This window comes from Beta vulgaris, chromosome 8 (genome assembly GCF_026745355.1).
Source record: "Beta vulgaris subsp. vulgaris cultivar EL10 chromosome 8, EL10.2, whole genome shotgun sequence".
Classification (NCBI taxonomy): domain Eukaryota; kingdom Viridiplantae; phylum Streptophyta; class Magnoliopsida; order Caryophyllales; family Amaranthaceae; genus Beta; species Beta vulgaris.
The window spans coordinates 37,315,964-37,341,956 of NC_079209.1; the positions used below are offsets into that span (position 1 = coordinate 37,315,964).

The following is a 25,993-nucleotide window of genomic DNA, read 5'->3' on the forward strand; positions in this document are numbered from 1 at the left end:
CCTTGTAACGGGGAATTTTCATTGTATTAACCAAACGTGCCGCTTATGAAATTGGGACCTAAACTATTAAATAAGTACTTCAGTGCTACATCCTTGATAATATTATCAACTAATTCGTAACTAACTATAACGACTTAGTAATTCGAAATATAAACGATAGCTAAAATCATTGTTCATGAACTTCCTTTTCTTTTCTATTCTATTGAGTTTAGCGTCTTTTAGGAGTCAATGTTAATGAGCCAAACTTATTTTAGTTAGTGTAATAATCCACTACCTTTACCAAGTCCATTGAAGTCATATGTCCAATCAAGTCTTATGTCCAATACTCCAAAATCAGGTTCGCATAGCAAGGTTATACTTCCAACTAATGAACAATAATCTACTTTTTTTATTTCTCAGCTTATTTAATTACAACACGTTAAACCAGATTTACAACTTAAATCAGATTAATAACATAAACTAATTTACAACTTAATTAGTTACTAATTTACTCAAATTACAAATTAACTACTTACAACTTAAAATAATTATAAGGACAGAATATATAATATCAAAACTAATATAATATTATACTATACATATTAGGTTTTATACCACTGAAACTCGTCGGCAACCGAACTCCGGCACCGGAACCCTCACGCACGTCACTTCGCACGCACCACTCGTCGCTCGCACGTCGCACAACACTGCACTCGAACAGTCGCCCACTTTGCACCCTCGTCGCGTGAATCGCTCGAGCCTCGTCGCATGAATCGCTCGAGCCTCGTCGCAGTACTCGTCACTCGCACCGATCTTTGAACTCCCTCGCTCACCAATTCGCTCGCACAAGCCCAGATTCGTCGCATAACACACCTAGCACCCTCGTATGTCCCACACATCTTGCACACCACCGCGTCACAGTCCGACGCTCACGCACTCACTCGCACCACGAGGTTCGCTCGCCAGCACTCGAAACACAACCACACACGCTCGCTCGCACTCGATCTCCGCACACACACTCTTCGCACCACTTCGCTCGCACGCCAACCTCGTCGAAGGTTCAGAGGAGGTGACGAGAGAGAAGAAGACCGAGAGAGAGGAGAGGAAAACTGAGAGAGAGAGAGGAGAGGGAAACTGAGAGAGAGAGTTTGAGAGAGAGGGTTTGAGAGAATGACGGCTGGAGAGAAAGAATAGAGAGAAAAACGGCTGAGGGAGGAGAGAGAGTGTGTTAGGATTTTTTCTTTTTGATTTTTTAATTCTATTTCTCTCTATTTATAGTGTGGCAACTCTACGTCTAGTAGGACTCGGTTTAATCTTTTTAAATTTCCAAATTAACTAAACCAAACTATATTATTATTATTCTATTATTATATTTTTTGTAAATAATACTAAAATACCTTTTAATTATATTCTTTATGTTTTCTTAATCATAAAGAATTAACTCCAAAATACGGAGTATTACACAAACCCACGACACCGCCATCATCGTCGAATCGAAGACGATTGTTCATGAACCCATGAGTCTTCATGAACGATGTTGTCTGCACAAGTCGAAGACGAAGACGAATCGGGGATGAAACGAACGTCGAATCGAAGACGAAAATTTAATCGAATCTAGAAAGGTTTTTTTTCGTTTTTCGATTCTTAGATCTGAGTTTTGTTATTATTTTTTCTTTTCTTTAGTTTTTTTTTTGTAATTTTCGTTCATTACCTGTAATTTATGTTTTTTAGATAAATTAGATTTTTTTTTTATTTTCGTTCATTTACATATGTATTGTTATTTAGTTAGATTTAGTTTACGTAATTTATTTATTTTTCGTATGTATGGTTATTGTATATATATGTATATATACATTTTGGTTTTATTTTATTATTATTATTATTATTATTATTATTATATATATATATATAATATATATATATATAATATATATATATATATAATATTTATATATATATATATATATATCTGTGTGTGTGTGTGTGTGTGTGTGTGTGTACCTTTGTGGTACACAAGCTTAAAAAATTTTCGTTTTCAAAATTCTCGTTCAACTCGGTCCTGCTTTGTTGCTGCATACCTGTAGTGCAAAGCAGTTTTTTTTTAAATTCCATGCCCCCAAAATGTGATGCGGTCTTGCAAAACCGCATTAGTTAGTGAGAACTGATGCGGTTGCAAAACCGCATTAGTGAGTGAGAAACTGATGCGGTTTTGGACCGCATCAGTTTGTCGTTCCTAACTGTTGTGAGCCCATCTGATGCGGACCAAAACCGCATTAGTAAGCCTAATTTTGACCGCATTAGATGGGCTTTTTTCCACTGGTGAAATTCGTAAAGGATTGATTGTGGATTTATATTGATTATTTTAGGCGGAGAATTCTCTTTAGGCGACTTTTAAGCGTGTGAAAGTGACCATTCGTTTTGTCTACACAAGGTATGTACATACCTATGTGTTGATTGGTTTAGTATCATGATTTTAAGGATGAAAATTAGATAGTACATGTCTAGGGAACTAATTGAGTTCTTAAGTTGGATTTGCATGTTTTATGTTGTTGTGTGAAACATGGTATTTATGAGATTTATATTATGTTTGTATAGAAGATTGACGCAAGCATATGGATTTACGAACTTTATTGTATTAATTCATATGAGAGATTAATATATATTTTTTAGTTCGGATCATGATTAAATTATGTTATTCCCTTTTTATTATTTCACTACTTTATGAGATTCGGGGGCCTTATTTGGTAAGTTGATATTTTATACCTTTAAAAGGTTGGTTGGTTGTTGCCTAGGTTCAATAAATAAGGAAGATTGAATTAATCTTGGGTGGTTAAGTTGTTTGATCACTTAACTAATTCTAAGATAAAAATGAAAGTTTATGATTATTTGATGATTGTATTATTTGTATTGTGTGTGAGTCATAACAAGTAACAAATGGTAAATCATGTCAAGTGAAATGTAGATTGCAATAACTTTAAACTTGTGCACGTTTGAAGTGTTGGACAAGTAGAGAGTTGGAGTACATGGTGGTAGCCCATGACTTTTCCTGCGAATTGATCATCTTTCGTATTTTTATTTTTACGGTTCATCGATATCGTATGTCATGGGAATACAGAGTCGCGCCCGAATTTCGTCTTCCAAAGGGAAGACTGGTTTTTAGTCAGACTACTCGTTCCATTGACTATTCCATTTAAATTAATAAAATTATTGGTTGTGAAGTTTAGTTTAGTAAAAGTTATCTACAAGTTTATTATATTATATTTTATTCTTGTTGTTATGTAGTAGTATCATGTTAGCATTATTTCTTTATTTATTATGTAGTACCCAACTTTGCTGATTACGTGCTTTTGTTTGTGTATGCTGATTATGATTATGCCTTATTAATCATATGATGACCCTTTTTGGTGAGCAGTCTGTAGGGATCGATAGTGCATTGTTCATCTACATGTTAGAAGATGATGCATCATTGGGTTTGGGATTGGAGAGTTTGTGTAGTCTATTTATCTTACATCGAGTTTATACTTTATAAGTTAGTTTAGTTTTAAGTTTGACTTTGTTGGTTTGACTTTTGGAGTTGACATTGTAGTTGACAAAATTTTATTTATAAAGTTATTTATTATATTTCCGCTGTAAAATTCTGAATAAGCCGATACGTTATCACATGGACGATAATGCTTAGATGATTCTCTAAGTTTATGTCGAAAAGTGTTTTATGTTATGACACCCAAGTATGATACTACATCACAAAACACATAAGTATGTACGTACATTGTGTAGACAAATTGGTAGGCTACTTTTAACCAACTTTAGAAGTCGCCTATTGAGTAATCTCGGCCTAAAACAACCAATAGAATTTATAATCAATACTCCGAATAAATTCCAGCAACTTTAAAAATTAGTAGAACTCCCTTTAAACATATTTAAACATGCTTAAATTCATAAGTTGAATCAATTTCATAATTTATAATATGCTACTATGATTTTCCAATCTTTAACATCCTGAGAATCCATGATTCGATAATTAAAAATCCAATTTAAACATAATAATCAAATCTATAGTTTTATTCTTTCAATACATAATTTATATAATCATAGATTCATCATTTAAATAGTAAATTAAAGCTTCTAATCATAATTAGTACTAAAACAAAACATGAAAACATAATCTTTAATTAAAACTTGAGGAAGAAGAAAGGAAGAAGGGAGAAAGAAAACTCACGTGAAAGGAAAGGAGAGAGATTTTTTTCTGTGGATAAAATATTTGGGCTTAATAATGGTATTTACAGGCAACACTAGTGAAAAAAACCTTATATTTCACTTAATAACAGATGTAGTTTTTGTAAAACCGCATCCGAAAATCAATGGGAGGGAAAGTTGGGAGTACAATCTAAATGCGGTCCTCTTGTGGATCGCATCAGATTAAATAAACCGATGCGATTTTTTTAAAATCTGATGTGGTTCGGTGGACCGCATCCAAATTGTTGTTATTTTTTCGCTCAGTGCAGCACGCTGAATTATGACCCACGCTAAATTATGGCCCAACACGAAATGGCCCAGCCTCCTAATACTAACTCCTCTCCTCACTCCTAACCCTAACATTCTCCTCTATCTAGACCCACTCTCTCTCCTCCCTCATAACTATCAAACCCTAATCTCCCTCCTCCCCCCTCTTTCTCCTCTCTACTCCTCCCTCACACCACGCCGTCATCATATCTCTCCTCCTCTATCCTCTTTAATTTCCTCTCTACTATCATGTATCCCTAAGTATCATACAACACCTTACCCCTCTATCTTCTCTCTACTCCTTGTAGCTGAATGAAAAAAAAAAAGAAGTGACGACGAATGAAGAAAAATCAGAAAATCATGCATCCTTAAGTATCACTCGAAGAACGATGAATGAAGAAAAATCAGAAAATGAAGAACGAAGAATGAAGAAATGAAGAGCGAAAAAGGGGAATGAAGAGCGAAATGAAGTGACGAAGAATCGAAGAACAAAATTGGTTTGTTTGAGTTTTGATGGGATTTAGTTTTGGATCTGCTTATAGCTGTTGTTTTTTTCTCCGTTTTTTCGTTTGTTTGTACCAGATTTTTTTCTTTTTTTTTTCACCAGATTTCTTCAATTTTTCGTTTTTTTACCAGATTTCTTTGTCTTTTCGTTTTTTTACCAGATTTTTTCGTTTTATTTGGAATTTAGTTTTGGATATGATTTTGGATGTAGGTTTTTATTTGTGTCTTTTGGGCTGCCATTTTTGGTTCTATTTTTTTTTGTTTCAGGCTCTTAATTTTTTCGTTTTTTTTGGGATCTGATTTAGTTTTTGTAGGTCTTAATTTTTCCCTTTTTCGTTTTCAAGCTCTTAAGTTTTGCTTAATTTTGGTTTTTTCTAGCTGTTGGTTTTGGATATGTATTGTAATTTTCTGTGCATATATTAATTCGGATGGTATACGTTAATTTTCTGTACACATATTTTTTGTAATTCTATATATATTAATTATTTGTACACTTATTTTCTGTATTTATGTTAAAATGTTGTTTCTATGTCAATTCTCTATTTCTGTTGTTTCTATGTATAATTTTCTGTATTCATGTTATTCCTCTGTAATTTTTTGAAATTATTGTACATATATTGTTGTAATTATCGTGGTATATCATTAGTAGAATAAATGCTTATTGTTGCGGTTAAAAAGTGGCATATTGCTGCAGTTTTGGGCGCGCAGCAATTAAGGGGGCAGCAATAGGTATTTAATATATTGTTGCAGTTTTAAAGCGCAACAATAGGTCAAGATATTGTTGCGGTTCCTTGCCAAAACCGCAGCAATAGGTTTATTTTTTTATTAAAAAAGTCCAAAGTATTGCTGCGATTTTTACTAGGAACCGCAACAATATCTTGGCCTAATGCTGCGATTCCTAGTCAAAGCCGCAGCAATAGGTACTAATACAGGTAAAAAAAATTTGTATTTTGCCATCAAATTTGAAAAAAAAGATGCTGAAAAAAAATAAAACACAACAAATTAAGTAATGATAAAGAACTTTTAAAATATTCAACTCATATAAAAGAAAGATATATACAAAAAAATATACAAAAAGAGACCCAAAATAAAAAAAAAAACTAACATTATATTCATTCTAAAAAATTAAAAAAATCCAATAAAATTACAACATCAGATCTGGAAAATAACCATCACTAGATCTGAAAAATACAACGAAGTCAAACGCTGACGACGACAAGAGACCTCAGGCCGACGACGAGCGAAGTCGTTGTTTCTGGAAAGCATCTTCAGTAACGCAGGCAAATTCTGGCGAACAATGCCGTTGTTTTTGAAAAGCATCTTCAGCAACAACGACGCGACTAACGAATTCAAATGCTGCGACGAACGAATCTGATGTTGCGACGAACGAATCTGACGTTGCGACGAACGAAGGTCGAATGTGGTGAGCGACCGGCGACCGGCGAAAAAGCTACGCGAGAGGATGAAAGGGTTAGAGGAAGAGAGAACGAGAGAGAGTGAAAGGGGTGCGTGAAATTGATGAGAGGAGAGAGAGAGGAAGAACAGAGGAGAGCGTGAAACTGGAAGAGAGGAGGAGAGAGAGAGGAAGAGAGGAGGAGAGTGTGAAACTGGAAGAGAGGAGGAGAGAGAGAGGAAGAGAAGTGAGCGTGAATCTAGAAGAGATGAGGAGAGAGAGAGGAAGAGTGAAACTGATTAGAGGAGTGCATGAAACCCTAAATCGACTATTTTATTTTACTATTAATTTTAAAACCTATTGCTGCGGTTTTGTGTAAGAACCGCAGCAATAGGTTTAAATAATAATTTTTAAATGTTATTTTAATTTATTGTTGCGGTTCTTGTCAGAAACCGCAGCAATATATTTGGTCAAATAGTTAAAACTAAAATTTTTTGTTGAAATCATATTGTTGCGATTTTCGGCCGAAACAGCATCAATATGTTTATTTTATATTTCTCCTTTTCTTTTTACATAATATATTGCTGCGTATGGGTAAAACTGCAACAATATCACCGCAGCAATAATCAATTATTCTACCAGTGTAAGTTGAGTTTTTTTGTGTAATTATCGTACTATATTGTTGTAGATTGAACATAGTTGGATTGTGAAATCTAATTTTCTTTTTTTCTTGGATTTTTGTTTAATTTGGCTGGATTTGTAAATGTTCAATTTGGCTGGATTTTTGCCTCTAGCCTCTACAAAGTACACAAAAAAGTACTTTATACAAAGCACAATATTGTGCTTTGATAAAGTGTAACACCCCGATAATTATCTCTTTTCAGAAATACCATTATAATATAAAACTTAGAGAATTACCAAAGCATTATCACCCGTGTGATAACGTATCGGCTTATTCAGAATTTTGCAGCGGAAAAACAATTAACTAAACTTTAACTTTATTAAAACTCAAGAAGTAAATGACAAATGTTTAGAACTTAAACAAACTAACTTAAATAACTCAACCAACTGAAATAAAACATGTTCCTAAGAAACAGAAAATAAACTATGCTAGATACACAGTCTCTCCACTCCAGATTCCCAATGATGCACATCTGCGAACCTGTAATGTCAATGCTCTACCGACTCTGCTCACCATAAGGATCATCACAGGATCAATAAGGCAATGCCATGATCACACACACAAATAAAGTACGTAATCAGCAAAGCTGAGTACTACATATCAAACATAAGTAATCTTAAACATGATACTAAACAATAACATGTAGGAACAAAAAATAAATAATCATATAATAATCTGCAGGCAACTTTTACTGAACTAAACTCAAAACATCTTTTTATTACTTTAAATGGAATAGTTATTGGACTATGAGTTGTCCTACCAACCAGCCTTCATTACGAAGACGAAATACGTGAGCAACTACGTATTCCCGAGTGACCTACGATGTCGAGGAACCTTTGACTAAAAAGAGTAATGGAGATCAACCATCCTCGAAAAGCTATGGCACGCTCACCATAACCCTAACTCCCAACGTCCAACTCTAGACGTGCACCAGTCTAGAATCTACAACTATTCTCGTTTCACTTTACTAGTTACCAATTTTTACTTGTCATGACACCCCATATACAAGCAACATTTAAACAATCAAAACATCACAAATAGCTTCTTTTATCTTAGGATTTAACAAGTGATCATAACTTACAATCCAAGAACACTTTCTTCTTAATCTAATCCATTTTAATTGTTGAACCTAGCCAACAAACCAACTTACCTTTATATAGGTATACTTCCAACTTACCAAATAAGGTCCACAGTCCTCATAAGATAATAAAATAATACTCATCAAAGAATACATGAACAACATGATTCAATTCTCAATAACATATATCAATTCATCATATGAATTAATAAATAACTTTCTTTTCCATGCTTGCATCAAATAATCCATACAAACATACAATCCAATACTTCAAAAATAATCTCAATTCACATGCTTGCACACAAGGCATAAAACATGTAATAATCAAGTATACTAGCAATCATATATATGTGAACATAATAAGTTCCTATACATAATACTACAAATCTCTTAAACATGATACTAATCACATAGCACGTAATTATACGTACCTCGTGTAAACTAGCATGTAGGCCACTTTTAATTCTTTAAAAGTTCCCTACGAAATATTCTCCGCCTAGAAAACAACAAAACCAAAATTAACAACTTTAAATAAAAATTACAGCAGCTTTAAATAATTTAAAACCCCCTTAAAACACGTTTAAAAATCGATAATATCAAACTTGCGTTATTTTTAATTCCTAGCATAGTACTACTATTCTAGTAATTAAAAACTCTTAAAAACTCCATAATTAAACCCTTTCTGAAATTACAGCAACTTTAAAATTTAATAAACTTCCTTAAAACATGTATAACATATTAAAATCATTTCTAATTAATCTCATAGTACATAATAGCTACTATGGTTTTCTAGCAATTTAAAACCCTAAAAACTCATATTTTCATGATTAAAACTAAAAATCTAATCATAATAACAAATCTGAATTTTTTTTTATATTATGACTTATAGATAACAGAAATTACTTATTAAAAACAGTAATTAAAACTAATAAACATGATTAATAACAATAGAAAACATAAAAAATATAGTCTTTAATGGAATCTTAAGAAGGAAGAAAAGAAAACAGCCAACAAAAGAGGAGGAGGAAAAGCGCCAACAGCAACAAACACCAACAGCAGCACGACGACAGTAAATTCAGATCTTTAGGAAGGCTTGTGACGTTTCTTATTGAAGAAGAAACGTTACTTGAAGAAGAAGAAAAGTGATTTGAGAGAGAACCAAGAACGACGGACGAAGAGGAGAGAGAAAACCGAGAGGAAGAAGGAAAATGTGAATTGCGTGTGAATGTGGGGAAAAAATAATTTGTGTAGGATAAAATAATTGGGTATTAAGATATTTATATAAAGGCTTCCTTTTTGGGTTTAGGAAAAAGAGATAAGGTTTAATGAAATTTGATGATCATCAAGATAAATAACTTAAGACTTTAATCATCAACATGACTCTTTTTCCTTTTTATCCTTTTAGGATTTTAGTTCCTAGTTCCATTAGACTTCTTTTTCAATATAATTTAGTACTTAAAACTTTTATTAAAACATGCTTAATTAAATTAAGCCATGAAAAAATACTTTCATTTGACTTTTAAAATAGTCAACCTTTTAAATAGTCAAATCATTTTCCAACTCATTTGGGTTTAAATATAAAAATATAAATACTAAAGTGCTTGTTTTTTTACCCTCAAGATTACCTATCTGATGCGGTCGTTGTACAAAACCGCATCAGTTGGACTTGCTGATGCGGTTCTACGAAAAACCGCACCAGTTAACATAAGTAACTGATGCGGTTTTTCTTAAGAACCGCATCAGTAAATCATTTACTGATCCAGTTTTGGACCAGATCAATAAATAATTTGGATATGCTGCGAGCCTATCTGATACGGACCAAAACCACATTAGTAAGTTCGATTTTGACCGCATCAGATGGGCTTTTTTCCACTACTGCAAGCTTTTCTTTTGGGTTTAGGAAAAGGCAATTGGATCCTAAGTAGAATAAAACAACGAATAGGATTGATGAATAAACTCCTAACATTACTAGAAGTTTCATTTCCTAGTCCAATTAGTATTTGGGATTCCTCAACCCCATTTAAAATCATTTTTTAAATCCAATTAGTATTCCAAATATTTTTCAAAGCATGCCTTAACAAAATATTTTAACTTCCTTAAATCTTTAAAATAATTCCTTTGACTTACAAAATAGTCAACCTTTTAAATAAATAACTAATTTTAAACTAAATTATATTTAAATATAACTATATATACTAAAATATATTCATAAAATTCATAAATTTATGGGGGACTATACTATTTGTAGATATTTAGGATCACGAGGAGGGTCATGACATAGGTATGTCCACCTTGGATCCGCTATTGGATAAAATTAATCATATCCAAAATCACGAGGGACATTGTCCACTAAAAAAGCTAAGTTGAGGGAATTCGTGTTGAATTTTACAACGGTTAGGACTAGGGCCGAGCAAAAATTATGGGTATCCGGACCCGATTCAACTGGGTTCGGGTCCAAAAGAAAGGAGACACAGTTGCATACAGTTCCAAGTATGGGTAGTATTTTTACGTACCTGGTACCTAGTGGGTACGCGGTATAACCAGTTTTGGGTATTGGTATCTGGTGAAATCGATTTTAGGACCAAGTAACCTGTACATGGTATCCTGTGAAATATATTTTTGGCATATGTGAGTTGGTTAGATGACCCATATATAATTAAGTAAAAAGTTGATAAGTAAAAGTTAGTAGGCCTTTAGGCTCTTTTAATTGTTTTTTGAATTTCATAGCTCAATATACCCATTTTGTATGATTTAAACTGACAATCGGATACCTAGTTTTGCTCCCGGTACCCAACGGTTCCAAGTCTGGGTCCAAAAATGTAGTACCCGGTTGGACCAGTTTCAATTCCAGTTCTAGTATTTTGGGACCCGCAGATTTTTGTTTCGAGTCTGTGTCTACAAAATTCCACCGGCTACCTGGTATTGCTCACGCCTAGTTGGGACACAACGTAGAAATTGAAAAAGACAAGGGTATACACCATTTTTTTAAAAAGGTAAATAAATAAACAAAATGTAGCTAAAAGATAGTTATCCACAAAATTTTCATCTGAAAAGTACCATTATGTCTAGAGGTGAAAGTTATTTGGATGAAAATCGAAATCCAATCCAATCTAAATCGAATTAGTAATCCAGATTGGCCCGAACTATGTTTGTATTGGATTCTAATTCATCTTTTTTATTTTTTTTTTTGAAAAATCCGATTTTTTGGTTGGATTGGATTGAGGGTGATTGAATCCCAAAATTCAAAATAACTTGATAGTAAATAAGTCATATATTTATTTTTTATGATTGGACTTAACTGATATTTTTTAAAAAAAATTCCCAATTGGTCCCGCATCCCTTCCTTTCTCACAAAAATTAAAACCCTGACTTGGTGCTATGAAGTTGGACCTGTGATGTAGTAGAACATGTTGTTATGCTGTTACTAAACCTTCTATTGTAATGAATTATGAGTTTGTAATGAATTATTAGTTATCAGTAGTTTATTGATGAACTTTTACAGGATTGTATTAATTACTTGTATCATCAAACATTTTATATTGATGCTCGCGTGAAATTTGTTTCATTGAATAACGTGAGTTTAAAAAAATTGTATAATTTAGACCGGATCCAATTTAGGCTATGTTCTTTTGTAATGAATTACTAAAAGTTAAGTCCAGTTTAGATAAATTCCGTTCAGTTGGTTTCCTCTCACAACTTTCATTCATTTGAGTTCACTTCAGTTTAGTTAGTTTCTTCTCACAGTTTTCATACAATTCAGTTTATGTAATTCAGTTTAGTTCAGACAAATTCAGTTCATGGTCAAACAAATTCAGTTTAATTCAAATAAATTCAGTTCAATTCAATCCAAAAAAACCGAACATTAATGTCTCAAAATATGGGTTGAATCGGTTAAAACACAAATACTAATTTTTTGAATTTGAATTGAAATATTATAATTATAACTTTTATCTAAATCGAGTTGAACAAGACATAAATACAAACCGTATCCCTAACTTTCACGGTTTCACCCCCTAGACCCTAATCATACCCGTGGCCGTGTGATGAACGAATAGAAACTGGATAGTTGAATACTCCTCTCCTCCAGGTAAGAAAAAGAAAATACGCGCTCTCCCTCTCTTCTCTACTTTTGCAAAATCAAAAACATCCCAAATTCAGTAAAGTGTATCCGCCCATTCACAATCAGCTACTCTTCGTCGAGGTCCAGCAATGGCGGGAAGAGAGGTTCGGGAGTACACTAACCTCTCAGACCCCAAAGGTTTTGCTTTCTTTTTCCTTCGAATTTGGGTTTCTTTTGTGCTGTATTTATTTGAAGAATGAAGCGTAATTGTTGTGTTGACAGATAAAAAATCGGGGAAAGGTAAAGATAAAATCGATGATGAAGATGTCACTTTCCAACGTATGGTTGCAAAGGTTAGCTGGTCGCATCTCCTCTCTCTCTCAATCAATTAGTTTTTCTTTTTTTCTTGTTTGCTTGTTTTGTTTTGGTATCAAATTATTTGGGTCTAACAATTGCTAGTGTTTTTTTTTGGAACATTGGTTGTTAAATTTTTCTAAATTGCTGTCGGTGCCATTGAAATTAAGGATTGTTTTCCAATATTTGAAGAGTATTTTGTTGGGTTAGTTCTAAATTCTGTAGAATTACTGAATTTACAGAATTTAGAACTAACCCAACAAAAAAAAACTTTTATCACTCTTGACGATGCCATCTCCTTTGGTCACGATTCCAGTTGACGATTCATGTTAGCCGACCCCAAATCACCTTGGGAATAAGGCTTAGTTGTTGTTGTTGTTAGTTCTGAATTCTGTAGAATTTTAACTTGCATGCATTATGAAGATAATGTTAGGATGAAGAATGGGATGAACAAGGATACCCTTTCCACTGTCGTTGTGATTAATTACTTCCTCCATTCTTGAATAAAGGTCGGTGTGGCGTGTATTTGGATAATTCTTAGTAGAAATGTGGACTTTTTGGTAGATAGGATAGAAGAGAAAATGGAACAAGAGAGTGAGTTAAAGAGATAGTGGAGACTGGATACATCATACGGGAGATGGATAAAGAGTAAACTCTGCGTTTCACCATGATTTGCACACTTTGGTTTTTAGTCAAAATCAAGGGAATTGGGGTAAAGTTGGGGAGAAAAATGGAAAAGATGGGGTAACAAGAGAGAAGCAATTACTATAAGGAGTATGTGAGAAAAATAAAGAGGGAGTTAGGAGTATTGTGCTTATACTATATGATACGGAATCTAACAATATACCTCGTATTCTTAAAGAAATTGGTTAGGGACTTAGGGTTCAACTTTGTGAAGGAATTAGGGTAAAGTTAGTGAGAGAAATGGAGGGTAAGGAGAGAGAAACAACTATAAAGGAAGGAGTATTTGAGAAATACGGAGGGAGTTAGTATTATTGTGTTTATACTCTACCATATGGAATGTAACAAACTAACAATATACAATGTATTCCTAAAGAAGTTGGTTAGAGTTTAACTTTGTAAAGCAAAAACCACTGTAAATTTGGAATGCAAGTAATTATTAGATCTCTCCACAACCCCTTTATCTTCAATTGGGGTATGGTTTATTTTGAAGAGCTTTCTTGCATATTAAATCTAATCTTACCTGCTGAACCTTAAACCACTAGGTGAAGTTGGCTTTATTTTGTGTAAAGACTAGCACGTAGGTTAGCATGTGTAGGAATTTATAGATGCAAATAGCGGAATTTCAGGAAACAATTTCCTAACACCTATCATAGGATCGCAGACATAATTAAACACATGAATCATTCAATAGAGATTAAATATCAAACCTTTGTAGTGTGATTCCCTGTTGTATACAAGCTTTGAAGATCCAAGAGCCTAAGTGTTGCTCCTCTAATCAATCCACGAGCACCAGTTAAACACCAACGTAAGAGTATAAAGTCATTTGCGTTTGATGGTATAGGCGCCGGTTTAGAGGGAATAGATTTAGGGTTTCACTTTATCTCTCTAGTGAAAAGAAACTGATTGATTAACTGATCACTTAAACCCTAATATTATATCCTATATATAGTAGAAGAGTCATAGGCTAGTTAGGAGAACTAATTCTCTTCCTATTCCCCTTTGGACCGGCCCAATCCTAATCATAACCGGATTTGGATTACTTTGTTCAACTTATGCTACACCCTATGACCTCATAGGATTAATTTATTTTAGTTATAGGCCCAATCAATATTGTCCTATTAATCATATCTATTCTCTAGCAAGAAAATACAATTACTTAAATAATTAACTTTATTATCTTCATAATAACATTCCTATTTATATTTAGTAATTGCCGGGATGTCTAAGGACATATTCCTTCAATCTCCCACTTGTCTGAAGACAAGAGCGCAATGTTAAATTCCTTAAGTCACTTAATGTCAAGTTTGATAACACAATGTTATTCTCAAATTTATGATCTTGATCTTTGAGTTCCAACTGCTCAAATGAGGATTAACTCTTTAATCCTATTTCGCATGGCCATGCAAATATTCAGTCACTCATGAAGAGGGCCAGACACCATATCTATTAAGTAGGAGGACTTATCCACTCTTGTATGACCATAACTCCCACTCAATTCTTAGCTCACTTGATCACTGCCTTTATAACCTCCTTTTACGGCGCGACGTTTAACAGTGTCAAAGTTAAACTAATTATATTGTGGTTATTAAGACATACTCATGTCTAAGGAATCCACTAAATATAGTACTTTGATTCTACTTTTAGAATCTAATCAGGTCAAGTCTCAATGTATCAACTATACATCCATATAATCAATTAGACATCTCCATGTCTCCATAGCCCATAGAACTCAGCTATCAAGTAATTATATACTAGTCTTTTAAATAAATCACTTATGTCCAATTTAGTGATTTAGACTAGGGACTTAAAATAAATTGTGATTTCTGTTCACTTTATAGGGTTCCATTATCAAAACGTTTTCGATAATCCTATTTGAAAACACAAATTATTTGGACATTTTATTTAATACTAAACCAAACAATCAAATAAGAAACAAATTTTTATTGATAAACATCCAAAGCATAATCAATGTCTTTACAATTGTAAATATGAAGTAAACAACCTAAAGCCATTCTCCCATATGCTTAAGCCTCATATACCTAGTATGACACTCATGCTTAGGTTGAGCAAGCGGTTTAGTCAGAGGATCAGTATGAACCTTGCTTACTTTCACATCCTCTCTACCAACGATTTCTCAAATAAGATGGACTTTTCTGAGCACATGTTTGGACCTTCAGTGCGATCTGAGTTCCTTAGACTGAGCAATGGCACCATTGTTGTCACAGTACAACTCAATGCCATTCTCAATGCTAGGAACTGCACCAACCTCACCAATGAGCTCTTTGATCATAACTCCTCCATTGAGACAAAATATGAAACTAGATTGAGATTGAAAATCATTTTTGTCACTCTGGAAGCTTGCATTGGTGTATCCAGTAACAACCAACACTTCATCTCCACCATACACCAAAAAATTATCCTTAGTCCTTCGTGAGTACTTAAGGATATTTTTCGCTGCAATCCAGTGCACATCTGGTGGATGTGACTGGTATCTGCTACATATACTCAAAGCATATGCAACATCCGATCGAGTGCATATCATGGCATACATAATGGATCCTACTGCAGAAGCATAAGGAACATTACTCATACGCTTGACCTCATCAAGACTTGAAGGACACCTTGCTAAGTGTTATGCCGTGTTCCATGGGAATGAAACCTCTTTTGGAGTTTTCCAGCTTGAACCTTGCAAGAACCTTATCGGTATAAGTCTCTTGACTAAGCCCAATCAACCTTTTAGATCTATCTCTATAGATCTTTATTCCCACTATGTACTCTGCCTCTCTTAGATTTTTCATTGAGAAACAATTTTTAAGCCATTCCTTGACTGACTCAAGCATGGTTCTATCATTTCCTATGAGAAGTATGTCATCCACATACAAGACTTGAAAAGTAATACTACTCTCACTTAACTTCTTGTATACACAAGATTCCTCTTCATTTCTAAGAAAGCCAAATTTCTTGAGTGTCTCATCAAATCTAAGGTTCCAATTCCTTGATGCTTGCTTTAGTCCATATATAGACTTCTTAAGCTTGCATACCCTCCCTTGAGAGGTTGTGTCATGTACACGTCCTCTTTCAAGAAAGCGGTTTTGACATCCATCTGCCATATTTCATAGTCATGAAAAGCAACAATCTCAAGGATTATCCTAATAGATTTCAGCATGACTACTGGTGAGAAAGTTTCATCATAGTCAATACCATGAATTTGCTTGAAACCTTTCGCAACTAACTTTGCTTTGAAAACACTAATGTTCCATCCTTGTCTATTTTCAATTTGAAAATCCATTTGCATCCAATGGGTTTTACCCCATCAGACAAATCAACCAAGTCCCATACTTGATTTTTAGACATGGAATCCATTTTAGATTTCATGGCCTCAATGAAGGAATATGTCATTCGACATTCCGACAATTACTAAATATAAATAGGAATTTTATTATGAAGATAATAAAGTTAATTATTTTAGTAATCGTATTTTCTTGCTAGAGAATAAATATGATTAATAGAATAATATTGATTGAGCCTATAACTAAAATAGATTAATCCTATGAGGTCACACAGTGTAGCAAAAGTTGGACAAAGTAATTCAAATCCAGTTAGGATTAGGATTGAGCATGTCCAAAGGGGAATATGAGGAGAATTAGTTCTCTTAACTAGCGTATGACTCTTCTATTATATATATGATATAATATTAGGGTTTAGGGAATTGAATTCATTAATCAGTTTCTTTTCACTAGAGAGAGAAAGTGAAACCTTAGATCTATTCCCTCTAAAACCGATGCCTATACCATCAAAAGCAAGAGACTTTATACTCTTCTGTTCTAGCAAAAGTTGGTGTTCAGCTGGTGCTCATGGACTGAATAGAGGAGCAACACTTGGGCTCTTGGATCTTCGAAACTTGCATACAACAGGGAAATCCCGCTACAAAGGTTTAATGCTTAATCCCTATTGAATGATTCATGTGTTTGATTATGTCTGCGATCTTATGATAGATGTTAGGAAATTGTTTCACGAAATTCTGCTATTTGCATCTATATATTCCTACAGTGGTATCAGTATTGCCTAATTCATAATATTCACATGATCATTTTATTGTATGCAAAATTATTATTTTCATCCAATTGAGGGAGGATTTATTTATGACTTAAATTTGCGTAATTAATATTTGATATTAATTAATTGAAAATTATAAATAATTGATTTATTTGTGATTTATGCTTCAATAATTTTATAAAGTTTCGAATTTTTTATAGGATGGTTGAAATAAATTGTTTAATTCACTCTAAATTTTCGGAATTTTATAATTTTTTTTGTTAGATTTAAATTATTTAATGTTTAATTTGATTAATCATTGAAATAATTTGTTAACAATTAAAGATTTGATTTTTAATTTGTTAAATAAATCTAATGCTCATCACCCACATAGATGTAAATATTATGATAGCTGGAAATAATTCTTGGATTTTTTCCATTAATTTTCGAAATTGAATCATATTATTAATGAATTATGGTTAAATTTTATGTTTAATTTGATTATTCATAAATTTTAAGGATAACAATTACAATATTTGATTTTATTTGTTATGATAATTCAGTAGATCACCCTAAAAATTATTTTCGAATTTTTCGGAATTTAATTATTAATTTTCTGAATTTTTTGGATATAAATTGTTTTTTGCCTTATTTTGAATTCTTGATAGATTTAATATTTAATGGAGATTATTCATTCAAATCTAATCTCAACAACCTTTAAAATTTGTTTAGAAGTTGTTGATGGATTCAAAATTTCTGCCAGAAAATTTTCGGATTTTATGACCTAATTATTTCCTAAATCTTTCATTAATTGTTAAATAAAGATTACTTTGATTTTAAATTGTAATTTTAAGAAAAATTAAAGAGGAAGGCAATCCTAATCCTAACTGAAAAGAAACTTATTGATTAACTGATGACCTAAACCCTAATATTATATCCTATATATAATAGAAGAGTTATAGGCTAGTTAGGAGAACTAATTCTCCTCCTATTCCCCTTTGGACCGACCCAATCCTAATCCTAACTGGATTTGGATTACTTTGTCCAACTTGTGCTACATTGCGTGACCTCATAAGATTAATCTATTTTAGTTATAGGCCCAATCAATATTGTCCTATTAATCAGATTTATTCTCTAGCAAGAAAATACGATTACTAAAATAATTGACTTTATTATCTTCATAACAATATTCCTATTTGTATTTAGTAATTGCCGGGATGTTTAAGGACATATTCCTTTGAGCGTGATCTTACCAAGTTATACATGGGATTTTAGCTAACTTATGCAAAAGTTGTGCAAAGAACAAAAATGGTGACATCTTTAGGCTTTGACATATTGATTGTAATTTGAGATGTTGAAGAGCCTGAAGAAACAAACAAGGCTAATGGCCTGTTCTCCCCAGCTTATTTTCAGTTGAGCTCAATTCAGTTCAATTCAGTTCAGTTCAGTCGTGGACAATACTTTTACTCTCACATATCACTATTCATTTCATTTCATTTCATTTTAGTTCAATTTAGCTCAATTTTGTTTAGATCAGTTCAACTATTTTCTGCCGAAGAGAATAGGTCCTAAGATTTCAGAGGGAAAGAAATTCTGCCTTGGTCACAGGCTGACAATAAATCCATTATGGTTTACTTAGAGAAGCCTCTTGTCAGTTCTCACTGGAAATCTAGAAACAGGTAATGCCATGTGAGATGTTATTCCCTTGTCTTGTTGCTTGCAGAGCTCAATTTTAACATCTTTCTGAAGACTTCACTAGAACGTTTTAGGCATATAATGAATTCATATCTTCAAAGATATAAGAAGCTCCAGTATTAGACCTACTTGAGATCCTCATTGCTAGACATTATCATGCTATATGTGAGATTGTGAGTGTACTTTAGAAAAACCTGCAAATGTCGTCAAAATTTTTAAGTCATAGGGCTTCGAGCGAAAAGTTCAAATAACTGCATCAAATTTGCTGCATGTCTACACTCTACAGTGCTTGACTGTTTCCATTGGGGCAGCACAGGTGAATGAATGGTTGTATGCAATCTTACTCCTGCAGTTTCAAGTTTCAATAACTGCTTCCATTTGACTCAGTTACTTACTCTATTAAGATAAACAATAAACAGAAACCTTCACTGCAAATGGATACAAGAAAACTTTTAAACTTTGTCTTTTAACAAACTTAAGATTTTTAGGGATTACTTCTTGAGTTGGATTCTTTTCTAGGTGTGAAGCTCGTATGAATTAGAATTTGACTGGTAGTAGGTTATTTCTAGAAATCCTTTTTTTCTCGATTTATCAAGGGAGGGCGGGGATGGAGAGGGTTGGGGACATGAGATCAGTCACTTTCTGATATGAAGTTTAGTCAGTAATAATTTAGGTGTTGTAATTCATTTATAAGTTTATAGCTTCATTCACTGAGTGGAACAAAAGATCTTCTATTTCTTCTGAACTTTCAGCTTGACATGAGAGCACATCTGATTTCTGCCTCTGCCAATATCTGCTCCTTCAGTTTGCTGGACTTCATTTGGGTGGGATTGCTAAATGATATTATTATTTTTTGTGTAATATGATGTTCATTAGATTAATCTTTTTGGTGCTCTGTAGTTCATTTCAAGTTTATAGCTCCAATGACGGAGTCGTTCGAAGATATTTCCTTTTATCTTCTGAATTTTCAGCTTTAAATAGAGGCTCTTCTGATTTCTTTTTCCAAGGACATTTCTGATGCCACTGCCAGTTCACTTGCTCCCCAGTTCCTCCTTCTGCTGGGGCCTGACACCTGAGTGGCTTTAGTTATTGGTGATTTATGATAGTCATGTAAAGGTCTGACCATTAGCTCCTTGCTCAATACTTAAATAGGCGATGCTCCAACATTAATAAGCTAGCTTCAATTTACTTTGTCATGGGGTAAAGTTTTAAACGTAAAGACATTTCTTGATGAAGTTATGAACGCACATGGAGATCAATTCGTGGCTTTTTGAATAAATTTTATAAAGGAGTGAAGTCTTGCACCAGGGAACCCTTAGGCATGTAGAGCAGTTTATTATTGGGGATTACTTGATGTTATTAAATTTAGATAAAGTATCTATAGCCAGGTATGCGTGGGAAATCAAATAGCTAGCAAAATTGTATTATTATATCTAATAACCTCAAATGATACGTAAGAAAAGATATTTTTATAGTTCCTTGTAAGAAAAATTTGACATGAATTCTATATAGCAAATATTAAATAATCACGTGTTAATGTAGTCAAACTTGTTCATTAAATAATGCTTACATCATTTTTTGAATTAATTACTATGTGAGTGAGGATATTTCAATCTTTTTACTTGGACATCAAGCTTCTTAAGAGTTGACTGATAGAATAAAGTCGAGTTAAATACACAATAGGGTACTCAACTTTGCCTTTTGTTTCAGTTTAGGTATTGAACTTTAAAAAGTTCCAGTTTGGGTGCTCAAAACTTGTTAGTTTGGTACTGAACTTTGATAACTTACTGTTATATGCACCCAAAAAAAAGGAAAAAGGTGAGGTGGCTTAAATTACATATTCTTTGCTTAATTTTTATAATTTTTAAATAACTTTCCTGGAATTCTGAGAACACAAGCATCAAATTGAACATAGTAACAAATACATCAACAAATCTAAATTCCAAAGTAAACAGCGGCAATTAAGTTAACCAAAAAAAGAACAAAAAATTTACTTGTCAACTAAAAAATAGAGAGATTTTCAAGTGGTTACCTAAAAATCAAATTACTGGAACATTTCCTTGAAGAAATCGCCGCCATGGAAGTAGAAGCAGCTGAAGATGAGCATCTTCAGCTCACTTTTGGTAAAGCAAACAACGACAATGAAGCATACATCATCATGAATTATAGGACTTGTACAAAAAAAGATTCTACAATTTACAATGAAAATTAGTGTGAATATCGAGTCGAATTTCAGTCATCAAATTATTGTAATAAAAAAAAAGAGAGAATCACGCGATTTTGGCGAATTGTTTGGAAAAATTTTCGAAAGAGAGAGAATCAAACAAAATGTTACAATTGTCACAAGAAGAAAAATGCGAAAATTCACGAGAACAATCAACAACAACAAACAAAGAGTAAGAAGAAGATGATGAAAAAAAAGAAACAAAAGGTGATAATGATGATGATGATATTGATAGAAAGCTCAATTCCATTATACAAAATTCCATTATACAAACAGAGTAAAAATAAGAATTTCTGAATTTGATATCTTGTGATTTGAGTCAAACAGAAAACATTCAAAATGAATTTGAAGAAGAGAGAGAAAGTGAGAAGATTAGTCCAAGATCCTTTTGTTCACCTCTTGTTCATGGTTTTATTTTAATTTTAATTTTTCAATTGCCCATCTCCTTTTGACCGGGTTTTTCCATTAAAGATCCTTTCTTTTGTGGGATATGACTTCATTCATTGCTTGATACTAACTCTTGCAGAGTACACAAGTTGTAAAATTAAAATTGCCCAATCCTGAAGTGTGAGTCTTCAATTTCAAACCTAAAAATTCAGAGATTGAGATTTACACACAGATATTCAGAGATTGAAGAAACATAAGATGGCGTTTTAGAAACAAACAAAAAATCACAAAAAAGAAGAAGAAGAAATGGCAGCGGAGTTTAAGCAGGGGAAGAGAGAGAATATAGGGGAGAGAAATTAGAGGAGAGAGAGACAAATTTGCCATGTCACCTTTTTTTCTTTTTGTGGGGTGCTGATAACGGTAAGTTATCAAAATTCAGTATCAAACTAACATATGTTAGTTTTGAGTACCCAAACTAGAACTTCTGAAAGTTGAGTACTCAGACTGGAACAAAAGGTAAAGTTTAGTACCCAGCTGGCCAGCTGTGTACTTGACTCGAATAAAATTTATATATGCCTGTAATGCGTGTGGTGATGTACAAAAAACATAATTGTTAGAAACAATAGCTTTAAGAATTTATTTCATGACTAAAGCAGTGACTTTCTTTAGCAATTTAAATATTAATTACATAGGTGTATTTTAGAGAGTTCGTAGAGACACTAAAGTCCTCAAGGTTTCCCTTATAGAATAGAGATTTTATTTGATGGTGTAATTGTAATGATAATACTTTTAAAGTAGTCGGTTTCTTTTGATGTCCCTCCCGGCCTCCTCTTCCCTTATACTTTCTCAATTATTTTAGTTGACCCATTTCCTTTAGGCACACCTGCCGAGGCACTAATTTGAACTTTCTCAATTATTTTTGTTTTTACTTTTTCTTTTGGTGTCCTCCCCTCCCCCCCCCCCCACCCTTCCCCTGTAGAATAGTGATAAAGTAATTCACCTTATCAAATTGAAAAAATTATTAGTCTACAAATAGAAGTAAATTAAATCAAAGTACTTAGTCATGTTACCAAGGGAGTGAAACCTGCCAGATTTGGGTTTTTTTTTGGTTTAAACCCTAGCCTGTAAATGGTTGACGGTCTCTTTCCATAAATATATTGTCCAGAAAGAAGTTCTCCAAGCTATTCTTTTTCCCTTTTTTCCCTTATTGATTTTTTGTGTGTAGGGCTATAGTAAAGGGGTTTGCTACTTGGAGAGTATCACTTAGCTTCTCTAAGAGATTTTGGATGCTAGGGCATAGCTATTAGTATGGAACGTTATGCATGTTAAATTGGCTTGTAGGAGAATTAGGTAACCTTAACTATCTTTTGCATAAGCATTTATACTCTTTCGTGTTCTTTATTGTCTCTCTATTGTTTTGTTATCATAATCACTGGTCTTTAAGTATTATGTGAGGATATGTGTGTCTCATCTTTACATGGATCTTGCTTTGGAAAGTTTTGCCATAGCGGCTGGTTGTAGATATCACAAAGTATGTTGATGCCGAGTTTATATTTGCTGTTTCTTAGGGAAATTAGAATATCTTCAATAGTTGAGAAGTGGAGAAATTGTGGGAAAAGGGATTTGTCTGTTACAATGATGGAGGGTGAACATTCCAAATTAATTGCGAAGGAATTCGTAAATTTAAATTGAAATGTCAGGAGTTTTCTGATAACATGCCCCGACAGGGATCCTGGCTTTTCCTTTCGGGTGATTGGCAAAGCAGATGCAAGAAGTTGCTGGAGAGCGTGGAGGCTACCTTCATGGAAGAGGCGGTAATTTCTTTCTCTTACCTTGCATGCATCTATCTAAATGATACGCTAGCAAGCAAGAAAGAAAAGTATTTTATTCCTAGTGAGAGGGAATTTTTTCCCCATGCAATTCTGGCTGTTGAATGCTTTGTAAAATTTGGTTGAGTTTTTCTATGCAGCATTGGACAGTGATGACCTTCTTTATCTAAAGGAGCAGATGGAAGCTGAGGAAGACGCGGAGCGCCTTTTGCGTCGCACTGAGAAACGAGCATTTGCTGCTTTCAAGATATCCTTTGAGCCTTTACTGAAAAAAGTAACTGAAAGTGTGATATAATATTAGTTTGTTGAATATGATGAAAATGCTATCGGTAAGGAGATTAAACATTGTCAATAACCCTGAAGAACATGAAATCACTTTTTATTCAATGTAGGTTTTGTTGCTGGCCTAGCTTATATCCAATTCTTCAAGCTCAGGTTATGTACTTATGTTAGTGGCCGGACCTTATTTTCAATTTCTTCAAGCTCAGATTATGTACTTATGTTGCTGACTTGAGCTTATTTCCAATTTTTATAGCTTAGGTCTTGTACTTGAGTCGCTCGCCTGAGCTCATTTCCCTCTGTATCCACAAGTTTTGTGATCATTTTGTGAAGAATTTCGTGTGCCTTGTGGTTAGTTCCAAAGTTTCTTAAGATTCATATGGCTAATATGTTGAGTGCGATACTTTAGTCAGAAGCTGATTGTTATCTTGCTGAAGTATGCCGTGTTTGTTCCCTTTAGTAGAATCTGCATATGGTTTTGTACATAACTTCTTTTCTTAAATTGCTCGGTCTTTCTGCTATCTTTTTGCTTGCTGTTGCAAATCCAGAAGTATGGCAACATAACTCACCAAATCTCTTCCTTCTATAGCCTTCTGTGATTTGTAACTAGATTGTGTTATTTGTGTAACAGTTAAAGCTCTGTTGGTAGCAACATTTTCTTTTTCAGGATAATGCATGTAAAAAGGTTTTGAGTTTTAACCCTCGCATTGGAAAAGGGTGCTCTTAGTGGAAAAAGGATAATGTTCTTGTGTCTGTCCATCTTAGTGGAAAAAGGATAATGTTCTTGTATGAGGTTTATTTTAATTTTCATGGCAGATTTTCAGATAATTTTTAGGTGTATTACTAGATGCTCTCGACAGATTTGTCCTTTGTACGTTCACCAAAAGTTGGAAGTGGAATGAGCATCGTTAGAACAAAAGATGGAGGGGACTTGGCATCTCATTTCTTCTGATGTTAGATATCTTATTCCTTCGCTAGTTTTTTTAACTTGTCTTTTATAAAATTTGGGGTGGCTACATCCATGATTAACAATGAGGCACTAATTTGGGACAGTTATTTCCTGTTTCTTGACGACCTTTCTACACTTGTTATAATGCCCTCTGATACGTTTGAGTGTAGCAAAATTACTGTGCACCTTGACTAATTTATACAGAGCTGCGAATTTGGCGGATTCTTCACCTGCACCAGCTCCCTTGTCTCTTCGCGTTGAACCCAAGCCAAAAAGTGGGATAAGGTATATCAAATTTCTGGTATATGCTGTTGTGATAACTGTACTGAATATGTGGGCATGAAGTGCAACTGTAAGCATGTTTATAGCTTTTCATCAATCTACTTAATGCAAATGATCAAGAAAGGTACTTGTACATGCTAATGGCCATGCTCGACTTAAGGGTAATGAAGAGACAGTAAACAAAATGAAGATATGTGTAGGAGGTGGTAAAGGGATGAGGTAGTAATAATGCAAGGAGTTTGAGGGAGGGGGGGGGGGGATTATTACCCTCATATTGGGCATCACAAGAGTACACGACCTAGACGGGTGGTAGTTTAGTGGGCTGGTGGGTAACAAATATCATCAAAATGAGGTTAATAATTTTAATATACCTGATTTCTTCAACCACCACCTCCATCCACTTCATTCTTTACTTCTTTCCTAGGTTAGTGCCTAAATTATTTGAAAATGTTTGGTCGTACTCAAATTGAATTGATCCAACTCAGTATCCATCACAACAAAATGGTTTAAAATTCTCTGAATCTCTCCCTATTTTATTTGATTCCGGTTTAATTGTCGACAATTATAGCAATTTAAAACGATTCTAAGAATGACTGACAGAATGTCAATTGAAACCTAGCCATCTGCAGATCACAAATGAATTAATATTTCAACCTTGTCACTTCTTGCAGAACGTGCTTCCTATTGCATGTGAGAAACTTTATAACATAAATGATGCTAGGGAAGATGCTAATCAGTAAACATAATCTTGAGAAATAGTCTGAATCTAATATGTTTGTGTATTATATTGTTTTGTAGACAACAAGACCTGCTAAAGAAAGTGGTAGAGATAAAACCAAAGCGACCAAGGATGTCAAGCCCACATGACGAGAACCAGACAAGTACAGATATAACTGAAAGGGCTCTATCAAAGCACAAGGTTGAGGAGCTTAATAAAGAAGAAAGGGGTTTTCAGAGTAAACAAGCCGTGAACAAAGCAGATGATACTGTGAAATCATTATTAGGACTAGCATATGAAAGTTCTGATAGTGAAAATTGATTTTAATATATACATCTTGATCATCAATGTCCTACTT

The 25,993-nt window shown here is 33.7% G+C and overlaps 1 protein-coding gene across 2 annotated transcripts; it reads left to right on the plus strand.

The window, feature by feature from the left end:
* Positions 1–12,132: 12,132 nt before the first annotated feature.
* On the plus strand, positions 12,133–25,855 carry LOC104901396 (uncharacterized). 2 transcript variants are annotated; one of them, XM_057391032.1, is made up of 6 exons: positions 12,133–12,397; positions 12,482–12,552; positions 23,344–23,392; positions 23,548–23,681; positions 23,800–24,920; positions 25,716–25,855. In XM_057391032.1, exons 1-5 carry the CDS (start codon positions 12,349–12,351, stop codon positions 23,815–23,817), a joined length of 321 nt encoding a protein of 106 aa, XP_057247015.1. In that variant the 5' UTR covers positions 12,133–12,348; the 3' UTR covers positions 23,818–24,920; positions 25,716–25,855. The 2 variants fall into 2 exon arrangements, with proteins under 2 accessions (XP_057247015.1, XP_048490319.2); XM_048634362.2 differs by lacking the exon at positions 25,716–25,855 and having other exon boundaries at positions 23,548–23,816.
* Positions 25,856–25,993: the final 138 nt, after the last annotated feature.